This window comes from Rhipicephalus microplus, chromosome 8 (genome assembly GCF_043290135.1).
Source record: "Rhipicephalus microplus isolate Deutch F79 chromosome 8, USDA_Rmic, whole genome shotgun sequence".
NCBI classification, from domain to species: domain Eukaryota; kingdom Metazoa; phylum Arthropoda; class Arachnida; order Ixodida; family Ixodidae; genus Rhipicephalus; species Rhipicephalus microplus.
Genome location: NC_134707.1, coordinates 19974357 through 19996066, shown reverse-complemented (window position 1 = coordinate 19996066; position 21710 = coordinate 19974357). Strand labels below are relative to the sequence as shown.

General features: G+C 43.0%; 1 protein-coding gene across 2 annotated transcripts in view; it reads right to left on the bottom strand.

Annotated features, from left to right (window-relative positions):
- LOC119164226 (transmembrane protease serine 9) overlaps positions 1-21710 on the bottom strand; it is a 77229-nt gene that overhangs the window by 13214 nt on the left and 42305 nt on the right. For both annotated transcript variants that reach the window (XM_075871235.1, XM_075871234.1), the window contains exons 6-11: positions 20876-21017; positions 19415-19529; positions 18723-18862; positions 4482-4566; positions 2510-2583; positions 1630-1727 (exon numbers count right to left, since the gene is read on the bottom strand). In XM_075871235.1, coding sequence (XP_075727350.1) covers positions 1630-1727; positions 2510-2583; positions 4482-4566; positions 18723-18862; positions 19415-19529; positions 20876-21017 — 654 coding nt within the window. The remainder of the gene's footprint in view (positions 1-1629; positions 1728-2509; positions 2584-4481; positions 4567-18722; positions 18863-19414; positions 19530-20875; positions 21018-21710) is intronic.

The window sequence follows — 21710 nt, the reverse complement described above, 5'->3', positions numbered from 1 at the left end:
GCTGTACCCTTATTTCAATTTCTTCTTTTTGGTTAGGGTTATCGCGTCTGTGGTCGATGGTCCAGCTGACGCTGCCCTTTTGTTTCACGCAAGTGTTTCTGCAAGATATAAGTTAGCCTTTGATCACCTATGTCGCACCACTGTCCGCCACTGTGCGTGGTGTCATCTCACATGCTGGTTTACCGCTGCAATGTGAGGGCCTTCAGGCACATTCAAGCTGTATAGTGGAGCTTTTCGCCTGAGGACCCCTAACAATTTCATGCGAAGACGAAACGATTTTGTATTCTGTTTACAATTCTGTATACTGAGAAGAAACTTCAGAGCAGACGCTACCGGACTTCTAGACCCGAAACCAAGATGCTGGCACCATCGCATCCCACAGTATGGGCAGGAACCTCTTTATATTGATCACCTTTGTGCATCGGCCAACACCTCACACCATTCGCTGCATGAGAACAGTTTGCGAGTGCACCCGGTACAAGGGAAGCCAGAGGCGTGCATGAACTGTCATGGTCCGGACCATAGGTATGAAGTGTGCCCCAGCTCGAAAAGTGGTCTCTGCTCACACTGAGGAAACAAGCATTGCCGATCAAGATATTACCCCCTGTATTACAAGTTGGATTCTCCGTGGGATCCAGCACCTCACGGGTGCAGGATCGTGCAGAATGCGAAATACCACCACCAAACGACGTAGCCTTCTTCTTCTGAAGGCAGGTTCCTACAGAGAATTAATTTCCGATCCGGACCCTCCAATCGACAAGCACATCTTACATCCTCCATAATACCCCTTACGCCATAAATCATCATAATTTTTTTGTGGCGAGAAATCGTTCACAATGCCAATATTCACCATTCATTAGAAAAGCATGGTACCTTCTACACACTCGTAAGACATACTGTGCACTTCATTGATGCTGCGGAATTCTGACGCTCAAGAAAATAAAGAATTATTCCGGTGGCTTTCGTAATGCGTCGGAGCAATAAATAGCACACTCGCTAAGCACTTCGCATTACGTGACGCCTGGTTGTTACTCTACTGTTCTAAAATGCTTCCTCATACAAGGCAACGCAATTGCCTACGCGGCATGAAGCCTGCATTGGTCATTTTCCTACGGTGTATTGGGCAGACTTTCGACCCCGTTGTGGAGTAGCTTCCCGTTTTGGACACTGGTGCGTGTTAGCCTGAGATCTGGATAATTATATTATGCGTAGTTCCTAATTACTGCTGTCAATTCCATGCTAAAAAAACAAAACAGGCGTAGCTCAGTGGTAGAGCACTGACCATGCTCAGAAGGGACCCAGGCTCGAGTCTCATCCCAGCGAATACATTTTCACTTATTTCGCTTTTTTATATCTTGAGTGATCGTGATTAAGGGCACCGGCGACGGCGCACTACTACGGTACCGAAATTGGCCCTTGTGATTTGATATTTACTTCGTCGAAGTTATCCCAGAGACGTACCCGACTAAGTCTTCAACTACATCATCAAGCGTAACAGAAAAGCAGATAGAAAGTGACACACGCGACGTACCAAAGCGATTCCTGATGAAACGCGTGCTTGGACTGTGGTGCGTTATTGACGATGTCAATATCGCTGCGTAAAGCCATAGTTTATGAACGTTCACTTACGACACAAGGCAGTGGGCAGCAGTGAGGACGTGGCGCTTTGTGATGATGGTGCCTCCACAAGCATAAAAATCTGGGTAGAAATACGTGGCTAGAAACACCTGGTGAGTGGGAAAAAAACGCAAAGTGGACGTTGAATCAAAGTATCCTAATCATTTCACTGTTCATGTCAAGGATACCAGCATAGTGATGGGGTTCTTGCAACACTCCTTCAAGTGAGGAGCCATGCAATCAGCTGCGAATGTTAAAGCAATTTGGTGCGTGTCTCGTGAGATTTACTTACGCCTGTACTGTCCTCAGAGATAGTTAAAGGGCCACCAACTTTTTACATAATACCTGGAAATAATGTGCGAAACAGGCATTCACGTCATCTTTCAGGTCTTGTGTGAGGAGTATGCTTACTGTAGTTATTCGCGACTTAGTGAGGCTAAGAGCACCCTTAAGGTTGTTATAGCTTTTTTAACGACTTCTTCTTGCACCTTATTGACCATGGGTGTTAGAATTAAATAACTGCTTGTGGAGCGTACTCCTGTGTCTTTTTTTATCGAGGAACAGAAAAATGAAGGCGAGGAATGCAAGAAAAGGCACGCTGGCAAACAAGACACGCTTCTTATTTGACTTCATTCATACGGATAACAAATGGTAAACGAATAAAATGACAAACAGCTTATGCACTACCATTGACGACTCGGATGGCTCCGGTTCTCGCATGTATCAGGAAAGAAAGATGAAGTATTGGTGCTTAGCTCTATGCCGATTTCAACGGTCACTACGTTGGATATGCTGCAATTTTTCATGTGTGCTAGCACTCGTCAGTCAGCAGTGAATGCGCGGTAACCCATGGCACACTTTTATTGAAAGGTTTTTGAAAAGGTCGCCGTACCGCCCAAGGATACTGAAGCTCTTTCACTTCTGTGCCATTGACAATCATGGATTTGTAGGAGGGCATGCCACAACCTGTAAATAAATGAATTACTCATGCAGTTTTCAGTTACAGTGCCAGGAAAGCAGGCGTTTTCAAGTTTACAAGACGACTAACTTGTTGTTAGCTTAGCGAGAGATTCCACAAGTTACTTTATCGCGCACCTTCGTTCATGCTGTGGCGTCATTTCTGATTACAATATTTGGTTCCTGCTTTGTGTTCTTTCTCTTTACAGATAATTGATGGCGATTTGTTTCGAGTTTCGATCTTTGAAAGTTTCTGACTTTTAATGAAGCTACGGAGAGATTACTAAGTACACTCATATTTTCCTTGCATTCTCAAGCAAGAAGGTATTGTTTACTTATGTGTAAAAAATATGGTAATATAAGGCTACGTGAGAGCCAGCTATCCCATTGTCATAAAATAGTATTGGAGGGAAATCTAGAAAGAAGAAAAACACGACGAACTATTATCACATCTATGGTAAAAAAAATCATTCGATAGAACAAAAACGTAGAAAAGAATGCCATGCCATTTTAACATTTTCCCAGTGCCTATGTTAGTCATTTTTTGTAAAGTTAAGTTAAACTCATCTATTCTAGTCTTGGAAGCGGCTCATTAACATTTCAGGTAATGCTGAATTTGTCTTAGAATACGGAAATAAAGGAGTGCAAAAATTGTACCTTCTGGATTGAGAGTTTCCTTTTGCGCAGACAGCTGTAAAATAAAAATAGCATCAAGGCCTACAATGCATTAGAATATTCATTGGATTCAATAAAAACTTAATTTAACTTCTATTTTTAAGGCAGTAGCAAGATTGGCCGTAAGGCGCCAACTACGAGGTAACGTTGAATAAAAGAGATTAATTGAATGATTGAAGGCAACAAAGTATTCTTTATTTACAGTTTCTACAAATGACTCGTAGCCTCTAAGAATGTGGGAGCCCGTGCTACGAATGCTTGTTCATGTTTAGATAATATTGATTCTAGGTAGAGGCAAGGAAGTTTTGTATCGTTTGAAAACAGAGTTGTCAGGCATGCTATCACCACGTCATGTAGAGAAGCGTGCTGTATGCGTCGTTAGAACTATGGTCTTAATTTTCTTCGATACAAAGAAAATTATCTGTCATGTGTCTGTGTTACTCGGAGAGAAGTCCCACTCACATTCTCCTTGTTAGATATATTTCAATTGGACAACAATGTGCACCAATAACAATGAAGGTGCTGTAAGCACACTTGCTAGATAACGTTTATTTTCATTCCAGGAAATTTGAGTTGAACTGCTCTCGTGGTTTCATGAGCTGCATTTCTTCGTGATAAATTGAAGATAAGCGTGGAACACACAACTAGTCAGCGCTCGCAGAGGCCTTCGTCTAATTTTGCTGACTCCGTAACATTTTTGTAGTGGCTAAGACTGGTCAAAGAACTGGATACCCACTGATAATTTCACCTTTTATCTAGAATAATGGTGTTTTTTTACGAGTTTAGAGTAAAATTTGTGCTGATTTGGTTTTTTGTTGTCTTTATTGATTATAATATAGTACTTATTACCAGACAACAAATCTTTATTTAGAAACATGACAAAGGTTTAATCGCAGATAGGAAAATATTCGCTGGTTCAAAATGGTTTTAAAGGAAACACAGATGCTTGGGTTAGTTGGTGATTGGGAATCAACATATTTGACAGCGCAAGACTATCAGTGGTTACGACGCAACTACAAAAGAGACAAGGCAGCACTCTTTCTGTCCTTGTCTCTTCTTTTATGTTTGCGTCGTAACTACTCGTAGTTTTTTGCTGTGCAAATATGCTTTAAAGAATAGGTGTTTTTCTTTCTATCTCTAGGTATCGGTGACGAATCATGCCCTTCATTTCAGGTGCACAGGTCTTCATGACGACATCACTAGAATAAATTCAGAAACGAACGACAGCTTACACCCCGTAGGTTGGCGGTGAGAAGGCTGAGCCCTATCAAGATCTTTGCCATCATTGGAGTCATTGCTGCGTCGAACTCTCGGAAGCTGCGCAAAAAAATGAAACCAGCTGAGAGAGTGCTGTTTTTTTTTTTTTGAGAAAAACGAAAAATGTGCAATATCTGTGGATAAGGGAAGTTGGCATTAAAATATCAAGAATTCATGAATGTGTGAATGCCCTCAATGCCGCCTACTGATCTTTCGTAAAATGAGACGTAGATTACTTTCAAAATGTTTCATTTATTACCGGAAGGCTCCCTTCCGAGGCGTGTGCATAAAAAAATGTAAAAATGGAAGTAGGTGTTTTTAGCAGTTAAAATGGTATGTCTATGGGACGTCCTAAAGATCATAAAAACAAAGTCAGCCGTGAAAACTTGGCCTTGTTTTCTTTTTACTGTGAACTTAAGAAATAGAACGTTAAATTTCAAAGAATGGTGCCAGACGGCGTTTACCTAGCGCTTGAGGAACATCTCGACGAAATATTTAAGGCTTCGTTTGCAATGATGCAGGAAGAAGATGCAATTCTCTTAACCTGATATCCTCCCCGACTTTGGTAAGACAGGCCAACATCGAGAATAAAACTTTCAAGTAATCCCTTATTGTGGTTAGACCTTTGTACTTGAACGTATATAGGCAGTAAGATATTATCCTTAAAGAATTGGGGTGATTTGAACCTGCGGGTTATACATACACCACAAACAGTTTGTAAAAGTAGTCACTTGTATGTAATTTGTTGTCTTCTGTGCAAGGCTGGGACGATATACCCGAAAACGTGTTTCAGGATAGTCATATCACGGTACATGGATTACAAGCCTAAAATACTAATACTGTGGTATGATTGCCTTTGATGTAAATTGATATGTCTGAGAAACTTTAGGAAACCAAAAAAAACGAAATATGCCGCAATACAGTTGTAAAAATATTGCAATACTTTTTTCGCGTCAGTGATGCTCGTACTGTGCAAAGACGTTTATTAAAAGTCAAAAGAATGTTTTTATTAAAGTTGTACCCCTTTGAAACTGTCAGTTTTTATTAATTTTTCAAAATGTTCGTATTAGTGCTATTATGGTATTCCAAAGGATAGAAAGAATTCGAGTGTACATGGGTGTTGAAAATCTTGTACTTACAGGCATCAACTTAATAAAAACTGCACATTGTCACAGCAAAAGTAAGAAGCACTCAGCAAGCAAATAGTCATAACTGGTGACCAAAAATCACCTATCGCAGAAATAGCATAGTCCAAGCAAATCCTTCAAATCTCTATTAATCACCAGTGCTTTAGGAAAAAGTACACATTTTGCAACTATTATCTCTTTGCTGAAAATGTTGTGCTAATAATTGAAATTCATGAACAGATCCTCATCAGATAGACTGTTTTCTAAACAGAACCCGTTAAGCCTCAATTCAAGAGTGGCGAAAGAAAAACATCCCTTCACCGCTGCTGATGAGTACAAATTGTGTTATAGAAAATAAATGCTGCCTGTATAGCAAGACAGACCGGAATCATCATCGGTCGACATTTTTTCTAGGCTCTCATTAAGTATCGGATTACTGTAGCCATCACGTGGGCTGTTGTGACCACAGAGTTGTCATGAAATACGCTAGAGGTAACTATAGTGATTGTATCTGCGGGAGTTGCAACGTACGTAGCTTCAGCGAGCATGGTATTGATGGGTAGCGCATGAATTCGCCTAACTTTCCCTCTTGCGGTTCCGTTTCACTTCGAGTGGCTCGAAGCTGCTTTGTCACAAAACAAAAATCAGCAGATGTTCAGCAGTTGCACTTCACCACCTTATCCTTTTAGGCTCACCAATTCAAATCCGCTCACGAAGTCTGAAGTGGTTTGTTCTTGTCTTTGAAACACTGTAAAAACACTGCAAGAAACAAAACCACAACTTATTTCGAAGCCCACAAGCGCGAAGGCTAGACAAATCAATGTACCACCCATCATTTCCATGGTCGTTGAACAATAGAAGTGCTAGAATCTCCTCTTGGTGATTTTAGGAAACTCTATCGTTGTGACCGTTCACGAGCCGAACTTACTGTACCCCTTCGGCATCATCAGCACTTTGTCCGGTTGGTGCCGGCCCCGACGGCTGGGGATTCTCATGTCAATATGCGTTGTGCACAATAGCCTGCACTCAATGCTGCTAAACATGGCAAAACTGCAGTCTAAACATTTACTTCCTAAAACCACGCTCTTTGGGTGCGAGTACACTTACACCCTTCCCATTCGCAGGTCGCGGGATCTCTCTTCAATCTTACAAAACGGACCTGAACTAGGAACTCTGTTCAGAGCAGCCGATTTGAGAAATCAGCAAGCACTCTTGGCCTGGAATAAAAGGGATATTTATTTATTAAAGCTTTAACCACCATTATTATTAAAGCTTTGACATCCATTTTAATAAAGCTTTAACACCTATTTTATTAAATCTTTAACACCCATTTCAGCAATATGCAAAAGGCGACGTTGGCTGTTGCTGTGGGGGAGTCTGCTACAACAGAAAACCATTTCACGCTTGTAAATTATTTAGTAAAGCAGCCTGAGACGCTGCGGGGATGGCCGATAGCACGACTAAGACAGCAGTACTTTAATCGTTTCCGTGGTCACCGTGGGAACTGTTTTTCTAAGCGCCGCTGCTTTGAGAACAGAAACTCCGTGTTCTTGTTCTTTTCACGCTAGTGTTTTCTCTTTCTACAAAAGGGCCAAGTGGTCTACGCAGTGAATGTGTTGAACACTTTAGGGAAAACCTGCAGTCTTACCTAATGGCGCGCCCGTGACATTTGTTGGAATGAAAGACACCAGACTGAAAATTAAGTCTTTTTAAATTCTAGATTTCATTCTTGCAAGAATCACCGACAACATTCATTCGTACAAGCTTCTGTTATTAATGGTAAAAACAGCAAAAACGGGCAGTTTGATTAAACTTATTTTCAAGTTCGAGTAAACTGCAATCACGGATTCATCGCTCACAAAGGTATTCGATCCCCATAAGCCCTTAGGAAGAAAAGTATTTCTTACATTTAGCAAGGAGCCAATGTCGATATCGCTTTTTGCTCTCTGATCTAGAAAAAAGTGGGTGGTGGACAAAAAGCGAGAAAGCCTTCGTCACAGATGTTCCCTTCCTATTGAATCTTTATAAGTGCTTAGAACAAAACATGAAATACGAATAGGTAAAACGAACTGTTTGACCTGTATTGTATATGAAAGATGTAATGCATGAAATGCGAGGCTAACACCATTGTAACGGTTGCTTCAGTGACAGCTGCTTTGTTCGTTTGAAAGACCTACGCGAAGACAGAAAGGTAGAAAATTAGAGTACAATGCAGAGATTTTAACTTGAGATTCCCGAAAAACTATTTGGCTATACCGGCGTTAATGCATGCCTATTTAAATATAGCAAAGTACTGGTATGGTATGGGTATCTTGAGTGGTTTGACAAGCGGAAACGTTTTTAAGCAGGTCCTGGCAGGAATTTCATTTTTATGTCTACCTGGCTACTTTCTTTGTTCATGCAAGCTTGGAGGCAAACAAAGCGATAAATATCGAAAGAAGAAGTCAAGCTGCCGTATACATATAGCTCATGTCCCACTTAGTTCATCACGACAATACACTTCTGAAAGCGGTACGCTGTTTCGTATGATTCGTGAAGGGTTCTCACCTATTTTTAGCATAAAGGACAGGTTTTCTTGATGGCAGGCGGCCTAGTTTTGTGTTGGTGGACACAAAAAAGACATGAAATTTTTCCGTACTACCACATTATTCTGCCACAATACCGAAAGCAGTATTCACAAACCGAGAAGACACTTATTAAGCGATAAAAATGCAAAAGATCAAAATTGGAGTTGCGACGTCCCCTCAGAATTTCCGTACCAAACGCTATGCATGACGCCATACAGTTTGTCAGCGCATCCTAAGTCATACGCAGCTCTTAATCTGTGAAAATAAAGTTCAGTGGAAGACAGTTGGTACAATTCTGCATAGTGCGCTTTCCGGAAGAGAACAAATTTTATATTTCCGGCGAACGGTTTTGTAAATTAAAGCACTTATATGCGTTCAATACAATCACACTTACCCGAAAATTGGCTAACACGACCGCGAAAACGAACCTTGGCCAGTGTGGCCAAGCTTGGCCGTTCCTTTTTCTCCTACTAACTTGAACCTCTTTTCAAGAAGACACGATTTCATCGTGTCTTCTTGAAAAGAGCTACTGTGGCTGCAGCAGCGTCGATCTTGCCTTGAGAAAATCACTACCACATGCACGATCGCGTAATTGGGTAATGATGATGTGCCATGCCGCTGGTCATTAAGGGTAACAAACTGGATTCCCAGAGAAGGGAAGCGGGTTAGGGGGAGACAGAAAGTTGGGTGGGCAGATGAGATTAAGACGTTTGCGGGTATAAAATGGCAGCAGCAAGCACAGGACCGGGTTAACTGGCGGAACATGGGAGAGGCCTTTGTCCTGCAGTGGACGTAGTCAGGCTGATGACGATGGTGATGATGATGATGTTGATGTTGATGATGATGTGCCATGTGATGCAACGTGTCACTGCAGTCTCTTGCGGTGAGTCAACAGTTGCGAACGATGATGGGGACAACGATTACACAGAAGCCGAAATCATCAAAGCATACCACCGTTTTTATATGAGATGCCGCACTTCAAGGCGACCGCAACGACGAGCGCCCACAAGTTGCGCACGACCGCGAGGTTTGCGTTGAACGCTAGCGGGTGGTGACGCCGACGCCTGAGCTACACTTCGTAACTTCTCGACATTTGGTTGGGCGAAATAGTCGTCTGCCACACGTGGCAGTACAGACGTGACAAAAATTAAGCGACGCACTCGAATGCCTGAACGCACTTCGTAGTTTGATCGCGAATACAGAGCATATTGGACAAACTGGAACTTCTCTTTTACTACCTTTTAAAACATTGTTTTTTCATTTATTTATTTATTCGAGTACCTACAGCGCCCAATTTGGGCATTACAGTAGGGGGGAGGAGAAAAAAAAATTGAAATTGATACAGGGTATGAATACCGATAACAAAACAAGTAAGCATGCTCAGCTTATACAGTGTGTACACATTCTCGGGAACACGAGGCAATCAAGGAAAAGTAAAACACAAACAGAAATGCAGACAGAAATTGGCAACTTTCATTTCAACAAAAATTGTGACAGAGCATTTTGAAATGAGGGTGGCGGGGTGGATACAATGTAATCTGGTAGGTTGTTCCATTCGTGTGTGGTTTTCGGGAAGAAGGAGTTTTTGTAAGTATTTATGCGACATCGGTATTCGCGAACTTTGCGGGAGTGATCTAGGCGAGAGGATACATAAGTGGGATCTTTAATGTACACGTCTTTATTTAAACCAGTGCTACCAATATAAATATTATGAAATAGATTTAATCTTCAGAATTTGCGCCTGTCCTGCAGGAGAGGCCAACCCAAATGTTTACGAATGCACGAAGAGCGGTTAGTGAAATCATAGTTACCAGACACAAAACGCGCTGCTCGTTTCTGAACCCTTTCTAGCGCATTAGTACATATTTTAGTGTCTGGATCCCAAGCCACACAACCGTACTCTAAAATTGAGCGAACGTTAGAAAGATAGAGCGTTTCCTTTAGTTTAGGTGGGGCCTGTTTAATGTTACGCTTCAGAAAGTTCAATACACGGCTCGCTTTAGCACCGACGTATTCAATGTGGTCGTTCCAGGATAGGTTGCTCGTAAAGAAAACACCTAGGTACTTATATTTAGACACAACTTCCAAACGATTGTCTCCAAGAAAGTAATTCGTATTTAGAATGTTCTTTTTGTTTGTGAAGCGAACGGTATTACATTTTGAAAAGTTAAGTGTCATGTTTCATGTGGTGCACCATGATAACACAGCATTTAGATCACTTTGTAGTTGAGCAGAATCTTGAGCAGACGTGACGTCACGATATATGCAGCAGTCATCTGCATACATGCGCATGCGGCTGGATACTTGTTGGGTTATATCATTTATAAATATCAAAAAAAGAAGGGGTCCCAGAACAGATCCCTGGGGGACCCCTGATAAGACATCGACTTCAGATGAATTCACTCCCTCGAGAACAACCCGCTGTTTTCTACCAACAAGATACGCTTCAAGCCACTTCAACAAAGAGGGAGGGATATTTAGAGCAGACAGTTTAAGTAATAATAAATTGTGTGATACAGAATCAAAGGCTTTTTGAAAATCTAAAAATACACAGTCCACTTGGCATCCATTGTCGATCGAGGCAGCTATATCATGACTAAATTCAATTAGTTGAGTATCGCAGGTGCCGCATTTACCTTAATTTTTTGTAGCAGAGCTAAGACTCCACGTTCAGTGAAACATATTTCACTCATTTCTGAATTTATTCTGACTAACTGAGGGCCGCTGGGTAGGCAAACTGATTGGGTGAAAACACTCTGAAAATAAAAATTGAATCTTTCAGCTTTGCCCTTCAAGTCTGCGCTGAAGTTGAGGTCATCTATAACATCTGGAATCGTTTCCTTCACAGCCTGCTTGCTTTTAACGTACTTCCATACTTCTTTCGGGTTATTTTTGATCATATCAGTTAGGCGACCCAGATGCTCAAGTTCAGCACAGCGCATCTGTTTAGCAACACTCTTGTTTAGTTCTTTTAACGTTTCATGTAGCTCGCGTTGTGGTGTCTGGCGGTACTTTCGATACACGCGGTGCCTGCGATTAATCAAGGCCTTGAGGCTGCTGTTCATCCAGGGCTTACTAGTTCTACGCTTTGAGGAAAGCACCCGTGACGGAACATTAGTGCGTATCAGTGATAAAAGCTTAGTTTTGAACAAGTGCCATGTAGTATTCAAATCCAGGTTGGTAGCATGTTGTCTGAACTCTGGTAAAAACTGATCTAGCTCTCGGGAAAGAGAGACATAATCACCGCGATTATAATAAAACACTTTTCGCGGTAACGGATTCGGGCGGCGCACGATATCGCAACTTATTGTTCCAACAACGACTTCGTGGTCGCTTACACCTGGTATTGTTGTGACAGAAGAGATTAGGGTTTGGTCATTGCAAAAAATTAAATCAAGCACATTATTGCAAGAGGAACCTAGTCTGGTAGGACGAGATACAAATTGAAATAGCGAATGAGCGTTAATCATTTCACAAAAAGCAGAGTACAGAAGCGACGACGTGTTAGATTTAGGCTGAAGATGGACCCATTCGATGTTTGGCAAATTAAAATCGCCCGCCAAAATAACACGCGTTGCATCTAGAGCTAGTAAAATATTGCTAAGCGGAAACAATGACTCGGGGCCTTTCTGTGAAGGTGGCCTGTAAAACGACCCAATAGCCATTGCGGAGCCGTTAGCGAGGATAACCTTACACCAGACCGTTTCGCATGATGGGGTATTTAGGTTTATTGGCACGCTACTGATAGCATTGTGGACAAGGACGAAAACGCCCCCACCATGCACATTGCGATCTTTTCGATATGCCGTATAGTTCGGCGGAAAAATTTCGCTGCCAGTTATGGTGTCATTCAACCACGACTCAGTGCCCACAACGACGTGTGGCTTTACTAGTTCAACAAGTGCACCAAACTCCTCCTTTTTGTTCTTGAGGCTACGGCAATTTACAACAATTATTTTAAGTTCCGTTACAGCATTTGTCTTTTCGCGCGATCGAGGTTGAATTCGTGGCTATCGGACATTGCACTTCACGCTATCACCAGCCGCGTCATACCTAAAACCTTGTGTGCCAATCTTGAGTTTATTGAAGTTCAGCTTGAAATCACCACCGCGTTCTCTAGCAAACTGGAGTAACTTTTTACGCTCCAATCTAACCTTTTCAGAGTAGTCTTCGCTGATAGAATAGTCGGTTCCCTTTAGTTTTCGCGCAGCGGCAAGCACCCGTTGTTTTTCTTTAAATGACACGTACTTCACTATTATCGGCCTGTTGTTTTGCTGTGAAAAACGCCCAAGCCTGTGGGCTCTTTCTATCGATGTTACAGAAGCATCAACGCTTAGTTTTTCGGAGCAAAAAGTCAAAATTCGTCCCTCAGATTCCGCCCACGTTTCACCAGCGGTATCATCAAGACCATAAAATAGCAAGTTATTTCGGCATGATCTATTTTCTAGATCGTCTTGGCGTTCGCGCATGGAGGCAAACGATGCAGCAAGTGATTCCACGCAAGCCGCCACTCTCTCCACTTCTTCTTTCAAAGGCGGAACACATGATGCGCTGGCTTCAGCACGCTCGACCTTAGCCGCGAGATCAGATACGCTTTGTTTGATAGCTTGTTGCTCGCAGCGTAGGGTGCGAATTTCATCAAGAATGTCTGACTGCCTCTGCAACATCTGAGGGATTTGCATGATCGCAGAAAACATTTTTTGTTCTTGCTCCTCGGAAAGGGGGCCAGGATTCTGCTCGATATCGCCGGACAGCAGCAAAAGCAACCCAACAATAACTCCGCTTTCCGAGTAGTTTGTAACAACATGAAATAAATCACAAATAAGCACACTGACACATGTGGGATCTGACTAAATATATCTCCTCAATATATCTGGGGAAAAAAAAAAGGTGCTAATTGACCAGTCACATGAATGTTGCTCAACGGAAGTCAGTTGTTTTGAAAAGAGGTAAGGTTTTCTCCCGTTTTAATCTTTTTGGTAACACTATTTTTGCATAGGTCCTACTATTTGTCGTTTTCCGTGAGAGGCGTAGCAGCGACATTTCAATGCGCATCGTCACTCGCAGCGGTGCCTGCGCTAGCAGGCATTCGGTGAGTGGCGTCATGGCGCTCATGAGCCAAAGGGGTGGTTTCCACTTTTTACCACGTCCAGCCGCGTGTGAGATGGCCTTGCGCGAGGGAAAGAAGGTGCCCCTCGCATCTTTGCACGAGGGGAACACGAGTAAATGCGTTGCGGAGTGGAGGGTGTGTGGCGTGAATGTTGCGTAATTGTGCATGATTTGGAAATACTTCATTTCTATTTCTTCTTTATTATTTATATTTATTGAATGACAAAGAATCGTTGCCTTCAGCGTCAAGTGTAAGTCAAGTATTGACGCCCCTGGATGAAAAACAAGACAGTTCTTTACCTCACTTACGTATGAAAGGGGACGGGGCTTGACTGATCTCCTCCTCTGTAATTCAAGTCGCAGATCCACAAACAGTGGCCTGAAGAATGAAAACGTGTGTACGGAAATGTCTGTGAGTGGACGTGAGTGTGATTCGGAGCAGACATGACGGGTATAGTAGTGCTGAACTTGGGTAGATAGTGTGATAGTTCGGCAACAAATATGAAACTCACACGTACTCACTCAATAGATTTATTATATTGTTTTGCAGCGAAAGCTTTTATGAGATCACTTTTTGGGACCCGCGTAGTTGTTGTTGTCCGGTGCCGCCGCCGCCGGTGTCCGTAACCACACCGCGCGAAATTAGAAAGCAAACTTTGCACCAATACCACAGGGGGCTTGAACCCGGTTCCACTGAGTGCCAGCCCAATATTCTACCACAGAGTTACGCCGGCGCTTGTAACTTGTTGTCAAATTGCCCAAGGCAGGCATGACATAACATCAATGGGACAGTGGGGCTCGAACACCGGTCTGCTGGGTGGCAGCTCAGTATTCTACCACTGAGCTACACCGGTGCTTGTGACTTGTTGTCAAACTTGCCTTAGGCAGGCTTGATTCGGGAAAGCAATCGCGTTAAATAAAGCGTTTTACAACAGCGAAAGAGCAACCAGTCGTCGCACAATGTGAATAGCATAACGAGTGGGCCATGCAATGCTCCAAACCATCAAAAAAGTGCTCTAGTTCACCTATTAACTGTGGCACATACCCACTTCAGCCATAATTCCTCATCGTTGTCAACCACTGCATGGACAACTGGCACAAAATTCCTAGCAAGTGTTTAGCGGATACCATGCCTCTCAGAAAAATGACGAAAAATAGCATAGCGAATGCCGGCCTGCTACCGAGAAGTATATAGTTACCGAATGAGTTTTTTGAAAAGTCTCTGAAAGGCCGCTCTTCTAGCTTTCGCTGTGACTGTGCTGCGCCTACACCGTGCAGGCCTGGCGTTTTTCAACTTGGGACCCACTTGGGCTCAGATTCGTGAAAGCTGTCTTCAAGTTGGCTCAGTCAGACTCAGAGTCGGTGAATAATCGTCAACTGGACTCCCGCTCCTCACTGGAGTCTGAACGGACTCTGGTGAGTCGGGTACTAATCGGGGTCTTGTCATGCGCTGTCCCGGAAAAGGGAGGCCGACCATGTAGCGCGGTCACACTTTGGACTCCAAACTGTCTTTTTTTTTCTTAATAAATGATCTCATCTTTCTCTCTTTCTCTCTCTCTGAGACTCAAGTTCACCCAAGTATTACTCACTGGGGCTTCCTGTTACTCAAAGGTTGATATGGGTCTGCGTAAGCCTGAGTTTGTCGACCAGTGAGGTAATATGCTAACCTGTTTCGTTGAGCTTTTCCTACTGTTGTGTTGTACATCGGTCTTAAAGTTGTCACCTGACTTCATGCTACGCATAAAGAGCAGACGCGCGAGATCATATCCGTAAGTCTTAGGTTCTTGTGTTCCTTCGGAAGACATAAACATTTGTGCCTATCACACTCAAGTTATCGCCCTTGTGGCTTAGCTGTAACTTTTCTCTTTTAGGTAAAAAAGCCAGAAAAATGCTCCATTGGCTATGCTTGGATGAAAAACAAGATTTGTCTTGGTGCACGAGCCATCAAAAGAAACCTGGTGATGATCCAAGAAACGCATGGTGTCATCTCGGAACACCTACGTGGATCATTTAGAGCATATGGCCCCGCCGCGGTGGTCTAGTGGCTAAGGTACTCGGCTGCTGACCCGCAGGTCGCGGGATCAAATCCCGGCTGCGGCGGCTGCATTTCCGATGGAGGCGGAAATGCTGTAGGCCCGTGTGCTCAGATTTGGGTACACGTCAAAGAACCCCAGGTGGTCAAAATTTCCGGAGCCCTCCACTACGGCGTCTCTCATCATCATATGGGGGTTTCGGGACGTTAAACCCCACAAATCAATCAATCATTTAGAGCATATGGACCCTTTCGACGGCCTCGGAAAAACACAACACTCAACGGGAGGCGAGATCTGAGTAACAAGTATCCAGCGTTCTGTAAAAAAAAAAATCACGGCATATCCGCGAAGTGAATAATGGCGAGTGAGCGACACTCCGGGGAGTCATAAACTTCCGTTATTTATTTATTTATTTATTTATTTCATAACGACGTGCACTTCATGACAATGAGAGAAAAAAGAGCCGGGAGCAAGCTCGTTGTATAGCCCTTGGGGCGCCGCAGCTAAAGAAAGAGCGTGCCATGAGTGCACCTGCGATAATGATTCTCCTTTTCTACCTACGAGCGGTGCGCTCCCAGTCGGCGGTCCCAGCACGTGCGAGTCAGGACAACGGACATCGCAGGGACAAGGCTTGGCCCTAATGTGCTTCGCCCCTAACACGGTATCAATTCCTCCCACTATCACATCAGATAGTTGTTCAAACAAATGGAAGCCGCATCGGTCTGGGAATGCTCTACATCAGTGAACAAGGTTGCTTGTCTCTAAAGCACGAACAGTAAAGCCAGTTCTGTCTTATGAGCCAAATCCACGTGCCAGCTGTCGTAACAGGCGCTGTGGGCTGGCGGCTCAACTAGGAATCTTTGGAAAATTTAACGAGTATATAATTTCATTACCTTCGTCTATGTGATTCACATAACGTAATCGGTGTGAAAAGTAAGCGTTGGTTTAAAGCCGACGCACATGTTCAACTGTGAATCTGTGCACATGGCCGCATGCAGTGTGCAACTAAACAGCGTTGGCGTCTATACTTCAAGAACACACTCGTGGTGAGGACCACATGCACCGTGAATACCATTAAAAAGCAGAGTCATTGAAAGGGCTATTTATTAGGCCATATCCACGCCACCCTGTGAATGTTGTGTGTTATTGACTCAAAATTTTTCTTATCCCCAAGAGATAGAAATTCTTTTGAGCATTTCGGGCTTTGGACTGCCAAGAAGCTTGTAGCTTGCGCTTGAAGAAACTGCCTGTGTCAGCCAGTCGATGTAGGCGTTTATTCGCGTGTATACTTGTGGGTTGAAGTCTCCGCCGCATGTGCCGATCAAGTACGAGACAATGCCAACTTGCTGGAAGCGGTCAGTTGCGGACCGTAGCATCACTGGTCCTCCCGAGTCACCCTGGATAACAAAGTAACGAGGCAAGGCGAACGCTTTTGAGGCTTCATCAAATTCAAATAGTGACAGCGGGTGGTGACGTCAACAGACTGCGATGTAAAAGGTTCCATCATGTGACGTGGTACATGATTCGTCTCCAGAAATTGTGATGCCATTGGGATGTCAATATTACGACTCATGACTATGACGCCATCATCCAGCATACTCCTTTTGCAAAACGTAAAGCGATTTCGTAGGCAAAAACGTGAGAGGCGCAGGAATGTGCGGCGCTCCCGATACTGTAAGCAGTTTTGAATCGCGTAAAGAGCTGGAAGCTTTTTTCGTGGGGTAGGCTGATGGAGATGATCAACACAATTGATTGAAGAGTAAGATAATGAAGATGGCTTTTGTCTTTTCAGCTGACGGCAAAAGGGACTATGGGACTACTTTTTGTCTGCGGGCGCGCGTGTTTTCATAATGGGTTAAGGATCACTGGGGGCCTTGAAGACAAATGGTTTTACATGCCTAAATCCTATTAGACAGCTCAGCTCTCATCACTGGCAAGCTATCGGACGTGCAAGCTATCAGTCTGAGAAGACAGCTGTTTTTTGCCATAGGTAATGAGGCAACACAAGAGGTTAATAATGTATTTATTCATTAATTGAAAACTACCTCACAGACAAGAAGGCATTCAGTGAAGGGATTTAGAGTGAAAACAAGATGTAAACTCACAAAGAACAACGCTACGGTGCACGTTCGTGATTCCGTCAAGGTACTTTTTATCGAATAAGGAGTGCGTATAATTACTACAGGTAGCTAACACGGAGCTTAACGATGACATCGAAGTATATAGACTAATAAGAATTAATTGCAAACAATACTTTGCTGCTCTCCCCTAAGAAAAAGGTAGATAAGAACTGAATATTGCTACTTCTTACCTGCTGAGCAGAAACCTGGAGGCTTACAAAGAGGGTTTAATTTGTAGGAAACGCAGTGAACGATGAAAAGTAAATCAATGTGTGCAAAGGCAGGCGAAATAAAAGGATGTTGCGCACAGCTGGTGTAAATGTAGAAAAAAAATGGGTATCCAAAGAGCGTACAACATGTAGAAAAGATAACCGTTACTCGTCAAGAGCAGCGAAGGAATTCCAAACGAATGGAAACGTGAAAGCGAGACATAAACCTCAGTGAGCAGAAGAGAGTAATGATTTGGTGTGTATATTGTGGCCTTACAAGTGTCAGGACTGGGTTGATTGGTTAAACACGGAAGAGACAATCGCCATGAGGACGCCACAGTCAGGTTGATGTAGTGGTTGTTGTTGTTGTTTTTGTTGTTGCTGCTGCTGCTGTTATTGATGATGATGATGATGATGTTAATGATGATGATATAATCATCTGCTTGTCCACATGATGATGATGATAATCATGATGATGATATAATCATCTGCTTGTCAGCATGAGACACCTCTATATGTATCTCCTGTTATAATTAAAAGAAGTTGTAATGACAAGAAGAAGAAAGTCTTCCATAAGCCACTTTTGTTGAGTTGAGATAGAGCCGCAGGGTAGTAGATAGACGAATAGCCTGTATTTAGGTGATCATGCGAATGACAAATGAACAAATGTGGAAAGACGCGTTGAGGGCCCTTTCACTTCTACTGGTTATTGCAAGTTTCAGGTACATTGTTTGCTGGCGGAATAATTTATGACGGAAGGAACACTTTATAATGGGTGCCTGAACACAGAAATGAAGGGATTTTTTGGTGGAACGGCGTTATGAGTCCATGCATGACCATTCTGACAAAGTCAAGCATTCAGTATAAAAATTTGTCTTTTGTCCAAAGTGTGTACCTCTTTACATATGATTCCTAGCGCAAACACTCGGGATAATTCGCTTCTTTTTATAAATTTAACAAAGGAACGCTCTCACTCATGCCATGAGTACAACACAGGATCCTAATCACTGATAGGTTACAGCAACATATTCGAAACTTGGGATTGGCTTACCTTGCACGCGCCCTTGCCCCGCTTATGGGCACAGCATTGCAGCACGCTTGAGTACCTTCGTCCCATAAATATTACACTGCATATCTGGTCCGGCAAAAATGTGACCGTTGTGTGACGAAGAAAGTCGACGCCTTGTCCCCCTGAAACGAAGCAGAAAATGAATAAATCTTCCTGCTCATGTGGCTGTAAACGCTTAAATTTCTCTAAATCAAATTAAATAATGTTACATGAACCTGTTATGCTACTGTTCATGCTAAGACTTGAATAGGTATAGCGCTTTAAGGGAGAAAAGGGACGGTTTAACGGAGTGACACAGTATTCTGTTCTCCTGTCTGCTCGGCTGTTTCTTCTATACCGTAATGTACTATAGCAGTCCAAGTACGACGAACCAACTCACCCAAGCTCTAATAACACTTTTGAACTTCATGTTTAGAATCCAAACTATGATGCACCAAATCTTACGCTCCTTCACATTGAAGCACTTATGAATTGAGCAAAGACATGCACTAAAGTTCCCCCACCAACTCTTATGTGTTTGTTAAATTACCTTGAAATAAGGTCTTAGCAACTACATTGCAGTAAAAAAAGCGAATAATTCAAATCAAGCTCTCGTTGGCCTAATTATCTGTTGGTTTCTTTAGCTGTGTCGAGCAGCTTTTTCTAAGCACTGTTTGGTATTAAGTGAAGCTTACCAAGGTAAAGAGATCCCCATCCAGCGACGACCGCATCTTTATTTACAAGTTTCACCGGGGTCGTTGGGAGGCATATAGGCGCGACGTCTTTGGTAAACTGGAACGGGTATTTCACCTGCATAGAACAAAGGTGTCGGCATTCATCAGAGCCATAACTTGAGTACATTCATGCATTGAAGAGGTGAATAGACATGCTCAAGAGTTGAAATAATCGAAGAAGTGGAAGAGGTACCTTGCAGAAGTGTACCTTCTCGCTTATTCACAGAAGAATAAATAAAGGTGTACTCAGTGCTGTGTGACTTGTGATCGAAAAATTATTATCTTTAGTGTAGTGGATGTCTTGCTGCAAGTCAAAACGTTATGTACAGTGGGCCTTGCCCCAACACGAAGGACTGCTTGGAATATGCAAAAAGAATTACCATAATAGTTGGTGACTGTTTATTTCTTGTTTCAATCATCCATCACATTAACTCAGCAGAGGGTATTCGGAAAATGGTGCCACAGAAACACCACACCGAGTTTTATACGATGAATAGATATAGTAGAGTACTGTTTTCTATTGAAAGTGAATAACTCTCGCAACTCTGTGGCTAGCCTCTCGCGCATTATAACTGCGTGTTTGAAGGCATTCACAATTATTTACACTTCTCACACACTTATTTTATTCCATTTCAATTTTAGGGTGTGCATTTCAGGTGCGAAAGTATTTGAAATGCTGCAGAGGCCATGTTCGTTACTTGACTGAGCTTTTAATACACGACATAGATTATTTTACACCCTAAGTAATACCTGCAGTGGGTGAAGGGGGGTATTTTGAACCACTGGCCAATCATTTGCACGTTAAGTAATATCCCCAAGTTTGACATAATCAGGGTAGGCAGTAACAATGCAATACATGCGGTGCAAGCAGACTCAATCAGCGCTCTCGATGGCAGAGAACCAGTACTGTTGTGAGAAACGTCTAGAACAATTTCGGAACGTATGTTGATTGTGCATCGTTTGTGTTCATATGTGTGCGGTTCTGAAATACTCGTCGTTTCTGCTCGAAAATACACAAGCAAACTTATTTGCTGGGGTTGGTGCCTAGCCAGCCCATACAATGACAATCTACTGCTACAGCTTGAGAGTATCCGCCAAACCGACTATCCGGTTAAACTTGAGAAAAGCGTATCCGGCCTTGAAAGCCGATTACCCTGTTATCTTGATTTAAAGAAACGGTAATTTTTTAAAGTTAAACGTTCCACATATTACGGCTGCGGCGCTTGAGACTCTTCTCTCAACATTTGATATCCTGCGCTAAAAGTTAATTGATATCGTAATCGTGAGTCATAACTGCATAGGTGTCCCTGTAGCCTACGTTTGTGCAAAACGCTCAAGTGCAACTGAAACACCGGCTGGCGTTCCCTGGATCGATCCATAATAAAGAACTGAAGACCCACAATGCTGAAGGACATTCCGTACCTCAAGAAGGGCGATGTCATTCGAGGCAGTTAGATTGTCGAAATGCTTGTGAATGAGCACCTTCGAAGCGTCAACCTTCTTTCCGCTGTGACGATCCACACTGCCGTACGAGACAGTCACCTTCTGTGCGTATTCGTTGTTACTGCAACGAAGTTGAAAGAAGTTGTGCAACAAAGATGACCGAATCAGCGCACATACGCATCGGTGCAAAAACATCGGTGCAGAAAACAGGAAATATTACACAAACAAAAAACACAGTGCTGACGATGTTGGATGTCAATACTCAATGTGCGTTATTAATTCTTTTAACCTCTGGTGCAGTTCGTGCAGTTTCATCTAGCAACATGCTCAAGTCATCCTCCTTCATAGTTTTCAGTGAGACTTAGGGTGCAGTGTTCGTTTCATACGTTCTCCCGTAAAATGTTTGTTGTTCGGCAAAGAAGTACACATCCTGTAAGCCGGAATTCTGATTAACATGAGAAACTATAGAACACTACATAAATTCATACACTGGCTCTGCCGTGGTGATCTAGCACCTAAAGTACTCGGCTGCTGACGCGCAATTCGTGGGTTTGAACGGCGACTGCGGCAGCTACATTTTCAATGGAGGCGAAACTACTGTAGGACCGTGTGCTCAGGTTTGGGTGCATGCTGAAGGACCCCAGGTGGTCGAAATTACCAGAGCCCTCCATTATGGCGTCTCTCGTAATCATATGGTGGTTTTGTAACGTAAAACGTTACATATCAATCAAATCAATTGATCCAGTTGACCTATACGGAATCTTCCAGAATCAAAACCACGGCGAAACCAAGGAGTAAAATTTATTTTACTATA